Genomic DNA, 17086 nt, shown 5'->3' with positions numbered 1-17086 from the left:
GTGTATCAAATCTCAGAAGGCCTTGAAGACCATTGTGAACCACTGGTGTAAACCACCGTAAATCCATTCGCAACTAAACTGATCCAATAAAAAAAAAAATACACATCAAGGCCTTCTATTCAATCAATTTAAACTCTGCCAAGCCAGTGGTGGAATTTTGTCAATCACTTCTAATCAAATATCTGCGTGCGTCAGAAAGCGAATAGTAATTCAAAATGATTAAATGATTATATTTTATATAGATTGTTTAGATTTTGTTGGTTTCAAAGTGTGGGATAATACCCTATGAGTTGCAACATCGATATTTAGATTGATGATAATTCGCTAGTTTGTAATCACACGTATGGAAATCAATAAAAAAATAGCTACATGTATGGCCACCTTAAAACTTCAGTGTCTACCAAGAACTGAATGTATATACAGTTTGACCTATTATTATCACTTAGCACTCATAATATATGTTTTTCTATTTGCAGCTATGGATAACTTTGAATATAGTATTCAAATCAGTGACCGTGACTGGGAGGAATTTTACTCCACGGCTGAGGAATGTGGCCTAATGCAAGTGTCTTTAGCCACAGAGGAGGAACTTTTACTGAGTGACACAGAACATGAAGATGCAATATGCTCAACAGCAACTAGCAAGCCAAAGTTTATCCGGGTCAGCTTATGTCCACCAGTAGGAGACCACAGGGAACCCCAGACCATGCCAGTAGCCTTGTCTCCACCAAGACATTCACCCTACAAATGGATAGGTTCAAGTGATGATGTGTTGTCTGGCAGTGAGGATGAGGAGGAGTTTGGATCAGTCGCTAGGTTTCTGTGTCAGAAAGAGACTCTGTTGTCCAAGAAGGTGGAAACAGAACATAGAACAGGCATTCCACGTCCAAAACCCAAGGACAATTATTTAACCATAGAAAAATCACAAGACAGGGCAGTTAATGAAAGTCTTGTAGAATGTATGAGATCTCTCAGCACAAGGGTGAAACACCATAATGAAAGGGACAGAGAGGATAGCCAAGCCCACAGCACAGAAAGAATGAATCCCTCTGTAATTTCTAATGAAGAGTCAGAAAGGGGGCACCCCAACGAAAGACTTTCTGTAGCTACTAATAATCCATCTAGAACCAGTGCTCAGTTACTTTATTCAAAAGATTTGCGTGATATTTCAAAAGATAATCAAAGTTGTATCATGGTAAACATCCCTTCCTTATCAGAGTGTCTACCGAATGGACACATCCCTGGTATAACCAATACAACAGAGGATCCTCAAAGGTGTTTTTTGCCAAATCTGACCACTTTACAAAAAAGCCCTGAAAATTATGACCAACTGACTGCTAAAAATGAAAATGATTGCTTTAAAAACACAAATTCAACACTTTATAGTATGGACAGCCATGTTTCTACTAAAAACCTTTTCAAAGCCAATGTGACACAATATGATACCCAGGACTGTATCCCGCTCTTTACAACCAAAGCCCCTGGAGATTCCTCAGCCGTGCAGCAAAATATTCCCCTAATTGAAAATTTGGATTTATCCAAAACTCAGTCAGCGATACAGAAGCCAGACACCAAAGTCATTGTGAGCTCACATGAGTTGAGTTTTGACCAGTATAGACTTCCCAGAGCTGAGGGTACAAATCCTGTGTGCAGCCTGGTACCTGCTACAATTAGTGGGCATACTGTGTTCAGTAGGAGCCTAGCAACACAACACCAGTCACCATCATATAGAAATACAGCCCTTACCCTTCCTGAAATGTATGACTTTTTCTTTGATGATGTTTCAGAATCTGGAATTGTTGAGACTGGAACAAATATGGCAAGTCAAGAAGCAATACAAGAAGCAGTCGTATACACACCAGATATGTATGAATATTTCTTTGTGGAAGAGGATGAACATACAATAAAAACTAAAGACCATAAACCAGAAGAATCAAATGTAGATGAACCTTCATCACCTACAGTTGTTGCCACTTGGCCTGAAGCCTGTGAGTTTTTTTTTGCTGATGGACCTCAGCATCAGGACAGGGAAGGCATCGTATTCAGTATACCGCCTGCCCCAAGGGCCCCCAGCATTTTCCAGTCTATTGTTCCTGAAAGACTACAAGAATATACAGCAAGACATACTTTTCATGGCAGAGGTGGAACACTCATTCCTCATTTGCACCGTGGGACGTCTGAAGAGACAAATGAACCAACAACAGGTACAAGCAATGATGTAACTGCTAATTAATCCTATGATCATATTAACACAATAACACTTCTATAGTAAAATCAGCTTTGTTAATGCTGTCAGGCTTTACTTACACACATGTCTGTTTGCAGGCTCTCTTGTTCCATATTTATCCCCCAGCCGGAGTGACGCATGCTTGATGTTTCTAGCTCTTGCATCTTGGGCTGTAAAATCTTCAGACTTGCAGTCTTCAGATGGATGGAAAACAGGTGTGTTCAGAGTACATTTGTTAATTTCATTTATATTGATACCTCATCAAGAGGAACCTTTGCCACCTGCATATATATAACAGTGGAGAATAAGCCACACAAACAAGGAAAAAGTAACTGTCAGACACTTAACATTAAGTTAAAGTTTTATTGTGAAGAGATATATATTAGGGCAAACTGCCTGGCTTCATTCTTGTGAGAAGGCAATAAAGCAATAGGTGGCTGGATAAATAGGTACTAATGCAGCGGAAAGGCTGCTGTTAGCAATAATGCAAGTAGCCAACATATGGTTCACAACCCACTGCTTTATCACAGTGAACACAAACACTAATTTATGAAGGTTGCTTTTCTACACTTATTGCAACGTAATTATTAAAATAGAATTCCAGCAAAAAAGTATGGTCTATGGAGTCTGTCATAAACATGGTTCAATATTCCTCCTATAAAAAAAAAGAAATTGTAGCAGTACTGATGTAACTGTAGCAAACGCGTCTAACAAAATTTCTGCTTTCTCAGTCACTTCCCTGCTCCAAACTTGCTAATTGGACAATAAAGGAGCAGCAGCACACTGATGACATCATCTCTGTGCTTTTCCTTCCTGTTATCAAGATTCTACTGCTTTATTTTCAGCACTGTGCAGTAGAGTAGAGCCTAATTTACACCGCTGCCCTATCTTTTCTTATTCTGAGTCCTGGTGTGCAAGGGATGATAAGATATTAAAATAAAGACAGATTTCAGGTACTTATATTATCTGCATTTAAAACACAATTCATGTTGTTATAAATAATTCATAATAATATATAGAATTGTGCTAATCAAAAAATTATAATAAATCAATTTAGAATAAAAATAAAAAACAGTCCACAGGTGTTGTGATGATATATCTTAAAAACTCCTGGTGCCGAATTTCACCATCCACCACCTTTTAGTGATCTTATACATCAGTGCCTCCACCAACAGCTGAAAAACTTGCTTACCAACTCCTGTGGACCCCTCATTACTGAAAGGAAATAGTAGGTATTCTGGATGACCACCCTTCTTGTTGGTACACCAGCAGAGCCCTCAGATATCATGAGACACTTTATGAACGAGAGGCAGGTTGTGTATTCATAAAATGTCTGAGTTTATTGAGCGCGAAAGTAGCTTATATACAGTATAGAACAAAGGAGGGGGAATGGTTAGTTTAATGCATACGTGTCTAGGGTTATACAGGTGGGGATGGAAAGTATTCAGACCCCCTTATATTTTTTACTCTTTGTTATATTGCAGCCATTTGCTAAAATCATTTAAGTTTGTTTATTTCCTCATTAATGTACACACAGCACCCCATATTGACAGAAAAACACAGAATTGTTGACATTTTTGCAGATTTATTAAAAAAGAAAAACTGAAATATCACATGGTCCTAAATATTCAGACCCTTTGCTGTGACACTCATATATTTAACTCAGGTGCTGTCCATTTCTTCTGATCATCCTTGAGATGGTTCTACACCTTCATTTGAGTCCAGCTGTGTTTGATTATACTGATTGGACTTGATTAGGAAAGCCACACACCTGTCTATATAAGACCTTACAGCTCACAGTGCATGTCAGAGCAAATGAGAATCATGAGGTCAAAGGAACTGCCTGAAGAGACAGAATCGTGGCAAGGCACAGATCTGGCCAAGGTTGCAAAAAATTTTCTGCTGCACTTAAGGTTCCTAAGAGCACAGTGGCCTCCATAATCCTTAAATGGAAGACGTTTGGGACAACCAGAACCCTTCCTAGAGCTGGCCGTCCGGCCAAACTGAGCTATCGGGGGAGAAGAGCCTTGGTGAGAGAGGTAATGAAGAACCCAAAGATCACTGTGGCTGAGCTCCAGAGATGCAGTCGAGAGATGGGAGAAAGTTGTAGAAAATCAACCATCACTGCAGCCCTCCACCAGTCGGGGCTTTGTGGCAGAGTGGCCCAACGGAAGCCTCTCCTCAGTGCAAGACACATGAAAGCGCACATGGAGTTTGCTAAAAAACACCTGAAGGACTCCAAGATGGTGAGAAATAAGATTCTCTGGTGTGATGAGACCAAGATAGAACTTTTTGGCCTTGATTCTAAGCGGTATGTGTGGAGAAAACCAGGCACTGCTCATCACCTGTCCAATACAGTCCCAACAGTGAAGCATGGTGGTGGCAGCATCATGCTGTGGGGGTTTTTTCAGCTGCAGGGACAGGACGACTGGTTGTAATCGAGGGAAAGATGAATGCGGCCAAGTACAGGGATATCCTGGACGAAAACCTTCTCCAGAGTGCTCAGGACCTCAGACTGGCCCGAAGGTTTACCTTCCAATAAGACAATGACCCTAAGCACACAGCTAAAATAACGAAGGAGTGGCTTCACAACAACTCCGTGACTGTTCCTGAATGGCCCAGCCAGAGCCCTGACTTAAACCCAATTGAGCATCACTGGAGAGACCTAAAAATGGCTGTCCACCAACGTTTACCATCCAACCTGACAGAGCTGGAGAGTATCTGCAAGGAGGAATGGCAGAGGATATCCATAATATAGGTGTGAAAAACTTGTTGCATCTTTCCCAAAAAGACTCATGGCTGTATTAGATCAAAAGGGTGCTTCTACTAAATACTGAGCAAAGGGTCTGAATACTTAGGACCATGCGATATTTCAGTTTTTCTTTTTTAATAAATCTGCAAAAATGTCAACAATTCTGTGTTTTTCTGTCAATATGGGGTGCTGTGTGTACATTAATGAGGGAAAAAATGAACTTAAATTATTTTAGCAAATGTCTGCAATATAACAAAGAGTGAAAAATTTAAGGGGGTCTGAATACATTCCGTCCCCACTGTATCTATCAGGGGTTAGATAGGTCGTTAGTCACATATCTTAGCTGATCGCCTAAGGCTAAACAGGATATACATTCCGAGAACAGGTTTGACCGCAGTGAGCAAATAAAGGGGAGGGGGGGTGCTGTGCAAGCATTCTTACACAAGTTTGAACTTACACAGTAAGGGACTTCATACAAAATGGCGGGGGTATACAAAATGGTGTCATAATGGTTCATTCATATTATTACAAAAGGCACGGTTCATATATTAGATTACAAAACACAAGGGGCTTTTTACATGATCCTTTCACTTACAAGGGGTTGTTTGCACTTGTGGTCTAAACCCAGCCAAGGCCTTCTGACGTCACCAATCCCACATGTGTCCTAGAAGGATGGGTTTGTTTGTTTGTGTGGCGGCCGACACACCAAACATAAAGCGTAATTCCACCCTAAAGTGGAACTTCCACTCATCGGATTCCTCCCCCCTCTGGTGCCACAATTGGCACCTTTCAGGGGGGAGGGGGGTGCAGATACCTATCTAATACAGGTATCTACACCCACTTCCGGGCTTAGATAGCCGCAGAATAGCTGCAGATGACCGCCCCGTTGTGTTCTGGGAAACACACAGTTCCCAGAACACAGCGAGGACCAGTGAAGACGCGCAGCGCGACTCGCGCATGTGCAGTAGGGAGCCGGGCAGTGAAGCCGCAACGCTTCACTTCCTGATTCCCTGACCGAGGATGATGACGGGGGCAGCCAAGAAACGAGCGATCAATCGGCTTTGGCTGCCGACATCGCTGGACCCTGGGACAGGTAAGTGTCCATTTATTAAAAGTCAGCAGCTGCAGTATTTGTAGCTGCTGGCTTTTAATATTTTTTTTTTAAGGTGGAGCTCCTCTTTAAGGTACATTTGATCAGCGGATTCTGTAAGTGCAATATTTTATATTCTAATACATTTTAAAAGGATTTTACACTGTGGAGCATTCTGGTTTTCTTTTGAGAGATTCTTACATATAACACGGTGCCAAGGGGTGATCCAATGTAGGAGAATTACCGGATCTGGAGAAAAACCTTGGCTGGGTTTAGGCCATAAGTGCAAACGACCCCTTGTAATGAGGGGTCCACAGGAGCTGGTAAGCAAGTTTTTCAGCTGTTGGTGGAGGCACTGATGTATAAGATCATTAAAAAGGTGGTGGATGGTGAAGATCGGCACCAGGAGTTTTTAAGATATATCATCACAACACCTGTGGACTGTTTTGTTATGTTTATTCTGAGTTGATTTATTATAATTTGTTTGATTAGAACAATTCTATATACTCTTATGTTTGTGTACTGTGTATATGTCTCGCAGGAGATTTGCTGCTTATGATTTTCTGTTTATGAGGTTCTTTAATAACACATTTTTTTCACTTCTTTATAAATAATTCATACCCAGATTAAAGGGTGTCCTTTTAAATGTGTACATCTTAAAGTGTGCATATGGCCAGTACTTTTTTCTTAGTTTTGGATATTGTAGGGAAGGTTCTGAACCCTAAAATGACAGAAATGGGAGCATGCACCAGCCTATTGCCTCAGACACCACATTATTAATAAATGTAATACAAATACTCAAAAAAGTATTACAATCACAGACGTAACCACCATATCCCATATACAAGGCCTCTTCACATTTATATCATCTGGATAACCAATAGAAAGGCCTGTTCCGCTAACTGTAACAAAGTGCAGTATATACAAGTGGGTTGACGAATTTTGAGGGAGAAGCCCTCTTCAGAAGAGGTCTCCCTATTGGTTATTCAGATGATAGCGATGAGAAGAGATATGATAGTTACCAGTGGCGTCTCCAGCTTTCAAATTTAGGGGGGGCACATGGGGGGACAGGGACAAAAGTAGGGGGGCAACTATAAAATGTATATATATATATATATATATATATATATATATATATATATCCTGGGGCCCTTTACTACGACCCCACAACGTGCCCTTTCACATGTTCTGCAGTGAGCTCCCTTCCTACTGTATTGGGGTCCCCCAGGGTGGCAGAAAACAAGAGATATATGTCACCAGCATATCAAGAAAATATAAGGATCCAAAGCAGTGGGAGAACTATCAGGGTTGCAAAGGTTGTCTTGCCTCCGGGCCCTGGTGTTCTGCCACTGTGGGGTTCCCCAGCCTCCTCTTGCTGTCCTGCCCCTGCTATTGACAGCTCTGGTCTGGCATCTCTTGGAATTTACAGGCTGGTCCTCCTGTCCTAAGGACGGGAGAAATCAGTCTGTTTTTTCAGTAACTGAAAGTCCTGGTGGAGTCCTTCCTGCAACTCGCTCTTCTCCCTGCCAATGAGGATGCAGGTGAAGGAGCAGATCAGGCGGCCATGGTTGTGTGAACGCTCGCATTATGCAGTGTCAGCGAGCAGGGGAGGGGGGAGGAATCACCTGCAGGAGCTGACTGGGGACTCTCTCCCTCTTAGACATTGATTTTTTTGTAAAAAAAAAAAAAAAAAATTTTTTTTTTTTGGGGGGGCACATCATAATGTTGGGGGGGTCAGGGCCCCCTCTGCCCCCCCCCCCCCTAGGGTCGCCATTGATAGTTACACGCCTGTGATTTTTATACTTTTGTAAGTATTTTTATGAATGTTATGAATGAAGTGGTGTTTGTGGTATTTCACTCTCTTGTTTCTGTCATTTTACAAGGTTAGTCAGGTTGAAAAAAGACACAAGTCCATCAAGTTCAACCAAAAAAAAAAAAAAAGTAATGAAAAAATAGTAATGAAGATCCCCCAGTCTGATAAGAGCTGCCAAGCAGTGAATGATCCCTTGACATCCTAAGAATTGGATCAGTGTACAAGAGGTTTCCAGCCAAGCATCTTACCTACATCGCAAAGCACTTGAGTACTGGCAGTGTGTTTGTTTTATACAAGGGTTAGAACCCTGTCGAGTTTTTATTACTGTGTCACTGATGGAGAGATTCAATCTATTAGTCTTGATGACTATTGTCACCGGAACAGAAAGTGAAGAACAATCCAAAATTTTAGGGGTGACATGAGAAGGTAAATATTCCAATATGGACATTTGTTCTGGTGCCAGCTGTATAGGAGGCAACTTTCCTTTATTCTAGAGAAATTTTCTCTCACTTCCTGTTGCAACATCAGGTCAGGAAGTAAAAAGAAATCTACCCAATGAGACACAGGCAGCAAACATTATTCTGATGCAGGTTTTAACACTTCCCTAAACTATTCAAAATTAAAATGAAATGGTTTGGCTAAAAATACACTTTAAGCTTTTTTTCAGATGCGTTTTAGCATGTGTTGGTTCATATGCATTTCAGCTTGTTGCTGGTATTTTTTGATTATGGATTATGATGTGAAATGTGAATGCTGTGCTATTAAACAGCATTCCTATGAGCAGTTTACATGGTAGTACTTTCTGCTGGATTTCATGTATTATATACTTTAGATTTGATTTAATTCCCAATTTTGGTAATTATTCATTTCAAGCCGAACTGCAATCAGACATAAAAGATACAAACAAAAACTTTGTATTCGTTAATACATTATTAAATGTATTTTGCATGTAGTGTAAGTACCTGAGTTTTATCCAGTATTAGGCTCTTGCAATCCCAATGTACAGCAGTGCTCAGACATGTAAAAGAAGCAAGTAGTTAAGAAGGAGCAAGTATTTTGTGCTGCAGTGCTCATGTGCTAGCAAGAAACATGTTCATATGAGTAGAGAGCAGAGTTACAGAGGGATAAGCTCTGCTGATCCTTCGTTCACTGCCCAGTCACAGCCAGGTGGAGAGATAAGTGTTATTTCAAGTGGAACTAAACTGCAGAAACAATTTGGGGCCCCCAGGAGCTTTTGCCACAATGTGCAAGTATGTGTGATGATTGGGGCGATGGGAAGTATGTGTATTGACTGGGATGATGTACAGTGGAGAAGAAAATAATTTGATCACCTGCAGCTTTTGTAAGTTTGCCCACTAACAAAGAAAATAAGAGTCTATAATTTTTTATCATAGGTGTATTTTAAATGATAGAGAAAGAATATCAACCAAAAATCCAGAAAAAAAGCACATGATACAAATGTTATAAATTGAGTTTCAGTTCAGTGAGTAAAATAAGTTTTGATCCCCAAGCAAAGCATGACTTAGTACTTGATAGAGAAACCCTTGTTGGCAAGCACAGAGGTAAGACGTTTCTTGTAGTGACCAGGTTTGCACACATCTCAGGAGGGATTTTGATCCACTCTTGTTTACCGATCTTCGCTAAATCCTTAGGGTTTCTTGGCAGTCTCTTGACAACTCGAAGTTTCAGCTCCCTCCCAAAATTTTCTATAGGATTAAGGTCTGGAGACTGACTAGGCCACTCCATGACCTTAATGTGCTTCTTCTTGAGCCACTCTTTTGTTGTCTTTCCAGTATGTTTTGGGTCATTGTCATGCTGAAAGACCCATCCATACCCCATCATCAGTGTTCTGGCTGAACGAAGAAGGTTCTGAGCCAAGATTTTACAATACATGGCCCCATCCATTGGCCCCTCAATGCAGCAAAGTCGGTCTGTATCTTTAGCAGAGAAACAGTACCAAAGCATAATGTTTCCACCTCCGTGCTTGACTGTAGGGATGGTGTTCTTAAGGTCATAGTCAGCATTTTTCTTCCTCCAAACATGGCAACTCCCTCTCCTCAAGAAGGCACATGTACAGTCATGCCAATGAACATCTAAATGATTTCAAGAAGGACTGAGAGAAATTCCTGTGGGCAGATAAGACCAAAATTTAGCCATTTGGCATTAACTCGACTTGCCATGTTTGGAGGAACAAAAATGCTGACTATGACCCTGAGAACACTATCTCTACAGTCAAGCGCAGAGGTGGAAACACGATGCTTTGGGGCTGTTTCTCTGCTAAAGGTACAGGCAGACTTTGCCGTACTGAGGGTCCACTGGACAGGGCCATACATTGTAAAATCTTGAGAACCTTTTTCCCTCAGCCAGAACACTAAAGTTGGTTCATGAATGGGTCTTCCAGCATGATAATGACCCAAACATACAACAAAGGAGTGGCTCAAGAAGAGGCACGTTAAGGTCATAGAGTGGCCTAGTCAGTCTCCAGACCTTAATCCTATAGAAAATTTATGGAGGAAGCTGAAACTTCGAGTTGTCAAGAGAGAGCCAAGAAACGCTAAGGAGTTAGAGAAGATCTGTAAAGAAGAATGGACCAAAATCCCTCCTGAGATGTGTGCAAACCTGGTCACCAACTACAAGAAATGTCTTACCTCTGTGCTTGCCAACAAGGGTTTCTCCACCAAGTACTAAGTCATGTTTTGCTTGGGAATCAAATACTTATTTTACTCACTTAACTGCAATTTAATTTATAACATTTGTTTTATGTGTTTTTTCTGGATTTTTGGTTAATATTCAGTTTCTATTATTTAAAATACACGTATGATAAAAAATACAGACTCTTCATTTCTTTGTAAATGGGAAAACTTACAAAATCTGCAGGGGATCAAATAATTATTTTCCCCACTGTAACTTTCTTCATCCAGGAACAACATCCTGCAAAGACTGTACACTAGGGATGAGCTTCGTGTTCGTGTCGAATGAATGTTCGACTCGAACATCGTGTGTTCGCCCATTCGCTGAATTACGAACAATATGGGCTGTTTGCGCCAAATTCGAGTGGCGCGTCACGGCCCATAATTCACTGTGGCATCGCAGTGCATTGCTGGCTGATGATTGGCCAAGCATGCACTATGACCCGCATGCTTGGCCAATCACAGCGCCGTGTGTTCAGAGAGTTGTAATTGGCTAAAGCCAGGGAGGCTTTGGCCAATTATGGCTCAGGGGGTTTAGTACACGCCCCACACTATATAAAGCTGCCTGCGTGGCGGCCTTGTGTAGTGTCTTGTGGTGGAGAGAGATAAATAGACAGAGAGAGAGTGTCATTTGATTTAAGTTAGATAGAGTAGGCAGGTTGAATATATATATATATATACATATATACATATACATATATATATATATATATATATATATATATATATATATATATATATATATATATACATTGTATTCAGTTTAGCTAGATCCATTCCTGTTATTCTCTTCCTAATATACTGACAGGCAGGCAGGTGTTTTTACAGTATTTCCAATTAGTGTACTGTGTACCCTGCACAGTTGCCCCTACAGTATAGCTACCTGAGGCCAGGTGCTTGTGTGCTTCTTCTGATCCTATTAATAGCAACAGGCAGGCTCTTGAAATATTTACAGTTAGTGTACTGTGTACCCTGCACACTTGCACCTACAGTATAGCTACCTGAAGACAAATGCTTGTGTGCTTCTTCTGATCCTATTAATAGCACAGGCAGGCTCTTGAAGTATTTACAGTTAGTGTACTGTGTAACCCTGCACAGTTGCACCTACAGTATAGTTACCTGAAGACAGGTGCTTGTGTACTTCTTCTTCTGATCCTATTAATAGCACAAGCAGATTCTTGAAGTATTTCCAGTTAGTGTACTGTGTACCCCGCACAGTTGCACCTACAGTATAGCTACCTGAAGACAGGTGCTTGTGTGCTTTTTCTGATCCTATTAATAGCACAGGCAGGCTCTTGAAGAATTTACAGTTAGTGTACTGTGTAACCCTGCACAGTTGCACCTACAGTATGGCTACCTGAAGCCAGGTGCTTGTGTGCTTTTTCTGATCCTATTAATAGCACAGGCAGGCACTTGAAGTATTTACAGTTAGTGTACTGTGTAACCCTGCACAGTTGCACCTACAGTATAGCTACCTGAAGACAGGTGCTTGTGTGCTTTTTCTGATTCTATTATTAGCACAGGCAGGCTCTTGAAGTATTTCCAGTTAGTGTACTGTGTACCCTGCACAGTTGCACCTACAGTATAGCTACCTGAAGCCAGGTGAAGGTGTTCTCATACTAATAATACTACAGGCAGGCAGTTGATTCTGCTAGCTGCAGTATAATCAGTATATATATACATCCCAGTTTTGTGCAGCTACATCTCACTTCAGGCCAACAGTATGTCTGGAAGGCCAACAAGGAGAGGCAGACAGTCACAAGCCAATAAAAGAGGGCAAGCAGGCTCTGTGTCTAGAGGCAACAGTGCTGGTCATGGAGACGGTGCATCCTCATCAGCACGTAGCCGTGGGACACGCTTGTCCTTTTTTTTGGCAGCTGGCCGTGTTGAGCCGCAACATGCAGAAGACTTGGTCGAGGCTGGACGACCTCCTCATCCTCTCTCACCCAGGCTCAGGGTACTTTGTCTGGCAAAGCAGCTGCCAATGCGGCCTCTTCCCTCGGCTCAATGGCATCAGTCACTCCTTCCCTAGCCCCACCATGTCCTCCTGAGGAGTCCGCCGAACTGTTTGACCACAGTGTTGGGTACATGCTCCAGGAGGATTCCCAGCATTTTGAAGGCTTCGATGATGGTACTCAGCTAGAGGAAGGCAGTAACGTGAGCCCAGACAGAGGGGGTGCCCAAGAAGGACAGCAATTTGGCAGTCATGTTCCCCCTGCTGCAGCATACTGCCAGGTTTGCTCCAGTGATGAGGAGGGAGGGGATGATGAGGTCACTGACTCCACGTGGGTGCCTGATAGGAGAGAGGAGGAGGAGGCACATCACCAACGAGGCAGGATGCCCTCCAGGGCCCAGCTTAAGGGCAGCACACAGACTGCATCACACCGCAGAGCTCCGCATGTGCAGGGCGCTGCTGTCTCTGCAACATTATTCCAAAAGTTCTTTGGTGTGGGCCTTTTTTGAGACGAGTGCATCAGATCGCACCGCTGCTATTTACAACATATGTCTCAAGCGTATCTCGCGTGGCCAAAACATCTCCCGCTTGGGCACCACATGCTTGACCAGACATATGTTGACCTGCCATGCAGTTCGTTGGCAAGCGTACCTAAAAGACCCACACCAAAGAACAAAGAGGACCTCTCCTTGCTCCTCATCAGCTGGGATCTCCAACCCCACTATACCTTCAGTCCTCTCTGAGACCTGCACTGAGAGGAATGAAGGTGTAGAATTAGGTGTGTCACAGCCAAGTACTTGCGGGCAATCTGTTATCGGTACACCAATGTCAGATTGTACCAGGCAAATTTCCCTGCCCCAGCTGCTGCACCGCAGAAAGAAGTTCACTCCCAGCCATCCACATGCCCACCAGTTGAATGCTAGCTTGGCAAAATTGCTAGCGCTTCAACTGCTACCTTTTCAGTTGGTAGACTCTGCCCCCTTCCGTGAGTTTGTGGAATGTGCGGTTCCTCAGTGGCAGGTTCCCAAACGCCACTTTTTCTCACAGAAGGCGATTCCGGCTCTCTACCGGCATGTGGAAGGCAATGTCTTGGCATGTCAATGTCTTGGTAAGGTGCATATTACCGCTGACTCATGGTCCAGCAGGCATGGACAGGGATGTTACCTAAATTTCATAGCGCATTGGGTGACTCTGCTGGCAGCTGGGAAAGATGCAGGACAAGGTGCAGTAGTGTTGGAGGTTGTTCCGCCACCACGCCTCCAAAATGCTACTACTGGTGATTCTGACAGACCTCTCTCCTCCACCCCTCCTCTTCTTCTTCCTCCATGGCCTCTTCCTGTGCTTTGCCCTCGGAACCAGCGGTGCTCTGTAGACGTTTAAGGGGCTACGCAAGTACACAGGCCAAAAGATGCCATGCGGTGCTTGAGCTGGTGTGCTTGGGGGACAGGAGCCACACTGGGGCAGAGATTCTGTCAGCTCTGCAGGGGCAGGTTCAGAGGTGGTTGACACCATGCCAGCTTAAGCCAGGAATGGTGGTTTGCGACAATGGCATCAAACTCCTCTCCGCCCTCCGACAGGGACAACTGACCCATGTGTCCTGTTTGACTGTGTCCTTAACTTGGTGGTGCAGCGGTTCTTGGGCAGGTACCCGGGCTTACAGGATGTCCTGCGGCAGGCCAGGAAAGTCTGAGTGCATTACTGCCGGTCGTATAATGCCAGTGCTCGGCTGGCTGACCTCCAAAAGGAATTTAACCTGCCCAAGAACCGCCTAATCTGTGACATGCCCACCAGGTGGAATTCAACGTTGGCCATGCTGCAGCGGCTGCACATGCAGCAGAGGACCATCAATGAGTACTTGTGCGACTATGGCACCAGGACAGGGTCAGGGGAGCTTATTTTGTTTCCCCACGCTTTTGGGCCATGATCAGGGATGCATGCACTGTCCTGTCACCATTTGAGGAGGCCACGAGGATGGTGAGCAGTGACAGTGCATGCATCAGTGACACTGTCCCCCTTGTCCACCTGTTGGAGCACACGCTGCATGGAATAATGGACAGGGCACTTGAGGCAGAACAGAGGCAGGAAGAGGAGGACTTCCTTAGCTCTCAAGGCCCCCTTTATCCAGACAGTGTTCCTGCGTGCCCGCCGATCACACAGGAAGAGGACAAGGAGGAGGAGTATTGTGTCAGCATGGAGGTGGAGCCTGGAACTCAGCATCAGCAGCAGTCTTTAAGGGATCATTTACAGTCCCAAGAAACCCATGGACTTGTACGTGGCTGGGAGGAGGTGGCTGCGGATCATGTCATCCTTAGTGACCCAGAGGACTCCAGACCGAATGCCTTAGCAAACCTATGCTGCATGGCCTCCCTGATTCTGCAAAGCATGCGGAAGGATCCTCGTATTCGTGGTATCAAGGAGAGGGATCGTTACTGGCTGGCAACCCTCCTTGATCCATGTTACAAGGGTAAGGTTGCAGACCTTATCTAGCCATCGCAGAGGGAGCAGAGGATGAAACATCTTAGGGAGGCCTTGCAGAAAGGTCTGTGCAACGCGTTCCCAGAGACTGGGAGGTTACAAACTCCTGTTCCTGGACAACGTGTTGCTGAGGCTTCGGTCAGTCAAAGAAGGAGCGGTGGAGAAGGTGGCCGTCTGTCCGATGCGTTCAGACAATTTTTTAGTCCGCAGCCCCAAGGTATGATCGGTTCCAGCAACCATCGCCAGCATCTGTTTTACATGGTGCAGGAATACCTAGGGGCAAGATCTGACTCTGGGTTACTGTGTCTTGAGGATGGCTCACTGGCCAGAGCTTGCACAGTATGCAATTGAGCTACTGGCCTGTCCTGCATCCAGCGTTCTTTTGGAACGCACATTCAGTGCTGCTGGAGGCTTTGTAACCGATCACAGGGTGCGCCTGTCCACTGACTCGGTCGATTGACTGACCTTCATAAAAATGAATCAGTCTTGGATCACCACCAGATACCAAGCACCTGATGCTGATGTAACCGAATAATTTTTTTTTAAATGTCAGATTCCTTCAAGACTCACTATGCTGATGCTGAGTGACTATACTGTTATGCTGAGTGACTATCCTCTTCCTCCTCAATGATCATGATGATAGCTTGTAAGAATATTTTTGGTTCTGGGCGCCGCCACCAGTGGCTAAGGCCCAATTTTTCTGCCCCTGTTTAACAGGGGCGTGTAATTACAATTTTTGATGCAATACTTTGCAGCAGGGCTCATTTCTGCCTTTCAGCTAGAGTATTTGTGAGGGGTTGCAGTGTTGTGGCACCAGCACCAGTGCCTAAGGCCCACTTTTTCAGCCCCTGTTTAACAGGGGCGTGTAATTACAATTTTTGATGCAATACTTTGCAGCAGGGCTCGTTCCTGAGCTCCAACTAGAGTATTTGTGAGGGGTTGCAGCGTTGTGGCACCAGTGCCTAAGGCCCAATTTTTCTGCTCCTGTTCAACAGGGACATGTAATTACAATTCTTGATCTAATATTTCACAGCAGGGTCCGTTTCTGCACCCACCAAGAGTAATTGTGAGGACTCAGTGTTGTGGCACCAGCACCACCTCCACCACCACCAAAGGCCCAATTTTTCTGCCCCTGTTAAACAGGTGCATGTAATTACAATTCTTGATCTAATATTTCACAGCAGGGCCCGTTCCAGCCCCCACCAAGTGTAACTGTAAGGACTTACAGTGTTGTGGCACCAGCACCACCGCCACCATCACCAAAGGCCCAATTTTTCTGACCCTATTCAACAGGGGCATGTAATTACAATTCTTGATCTAATATTTCACAGCAGGGCCCTGTGAGGGCTTACAGTGTTGTGGCAACACCAACACCTAAGGCCCCAATTTCTGCAGAGTATATAGGGCAGGCCCCTACTTTCAAACATCCAACTTACAAATGACTCCTACTTGCAAACAGAAGGAGACAACAGGAAGTGGGATGAAATCTACCCCTAGGAAGGGAAATTCTCTCCTGTAAGTGTTAATATGGGGAAAACGTTTCTCCTTTCCACTGATGCTTTATCACCAATCCTTGTTTCACTAAAAACGCCAAATTTTCAAAAAACATTTGTCATTGGGACAGAAAGTGAGGTGAAATCTTCTGACGAGGAGCACAGACAGCAGAACAAATGTTACAGGGGCGATAACCCTTCCCTATGTTTTCCAAAAAGCTTAAAATAGATTTTTTGTCTGGAGCTAAACACTTTAAAAATGTACCAGTTCAAAATTACAAACAGATTCTGCTTAACAAAAAACCTACAGTCCCTGTCTTCACTGCCTGTATACTGCTGTTCAGAGGGCCTGGGGCCCCACGCCTTTCCTTTTTTTAATTTGGGTGCGGGGTTCCCCTTAATATCCATACAAGACCCAAAGGGCCTGGTAATGGACTGTGGGGGGGTACCCATGCCGTTTGTCTCACTGATTTTCATCCATATTACCGGGACCCAACATTACATTAAAGCCGTAAGCAGTTTTAAATGACTTTTATTCCTTTAAAAATGTCATTTTGTGCAGGGACTGTTCTAAGCACGGGAAACACGCGCC

General features: G+C 43.8%; 1 protein-coding gene across 1 annotated transcript in view; it reads left to right on the top strand.

Annotated features, from left to right (window-relative positions):
* PERM1 (PPARGC1 and ESRR induced regulator, muscle 1) overlaps positions 1-17086 on the top strand; it is a 30239-nt gene that overhangs the window by 8611 nt on the left and 4542 nt on the right. The window contains exons 2-3 of the mRNA XM_073601317.1: positions 1788-2204; positions 2326-2442. Of these exons, the coding sequence (XP_073457418.1) occupies positions 1817-2204; positions 2326-2442 (505 nt within the window). The 5' untranslated portion in view covers positions 1788-1816. The remainder of the gene's footprint in view (positions 1-1787; positions 2205-2325; positions 2443-17086) is intronic.

Source organism: Aquarana catesbeiana, linkage group LG10 (assembly GCF_042186555.1).
Source record: "Aquarana catesbeiana isolate 2022-GZ linkage group LG10, ASM4218655v1, whole genome shotgun sequence".
NCBI classification, from domain to species: Eukaryota; Metazoa; Chordata; class Amphibia; order Anura; family Ranidae; genus Aquarana; species Aquarana catesbeiana.
This window is presented reverse-complemented; position numbering and strand designations above follow the sequence as displayed.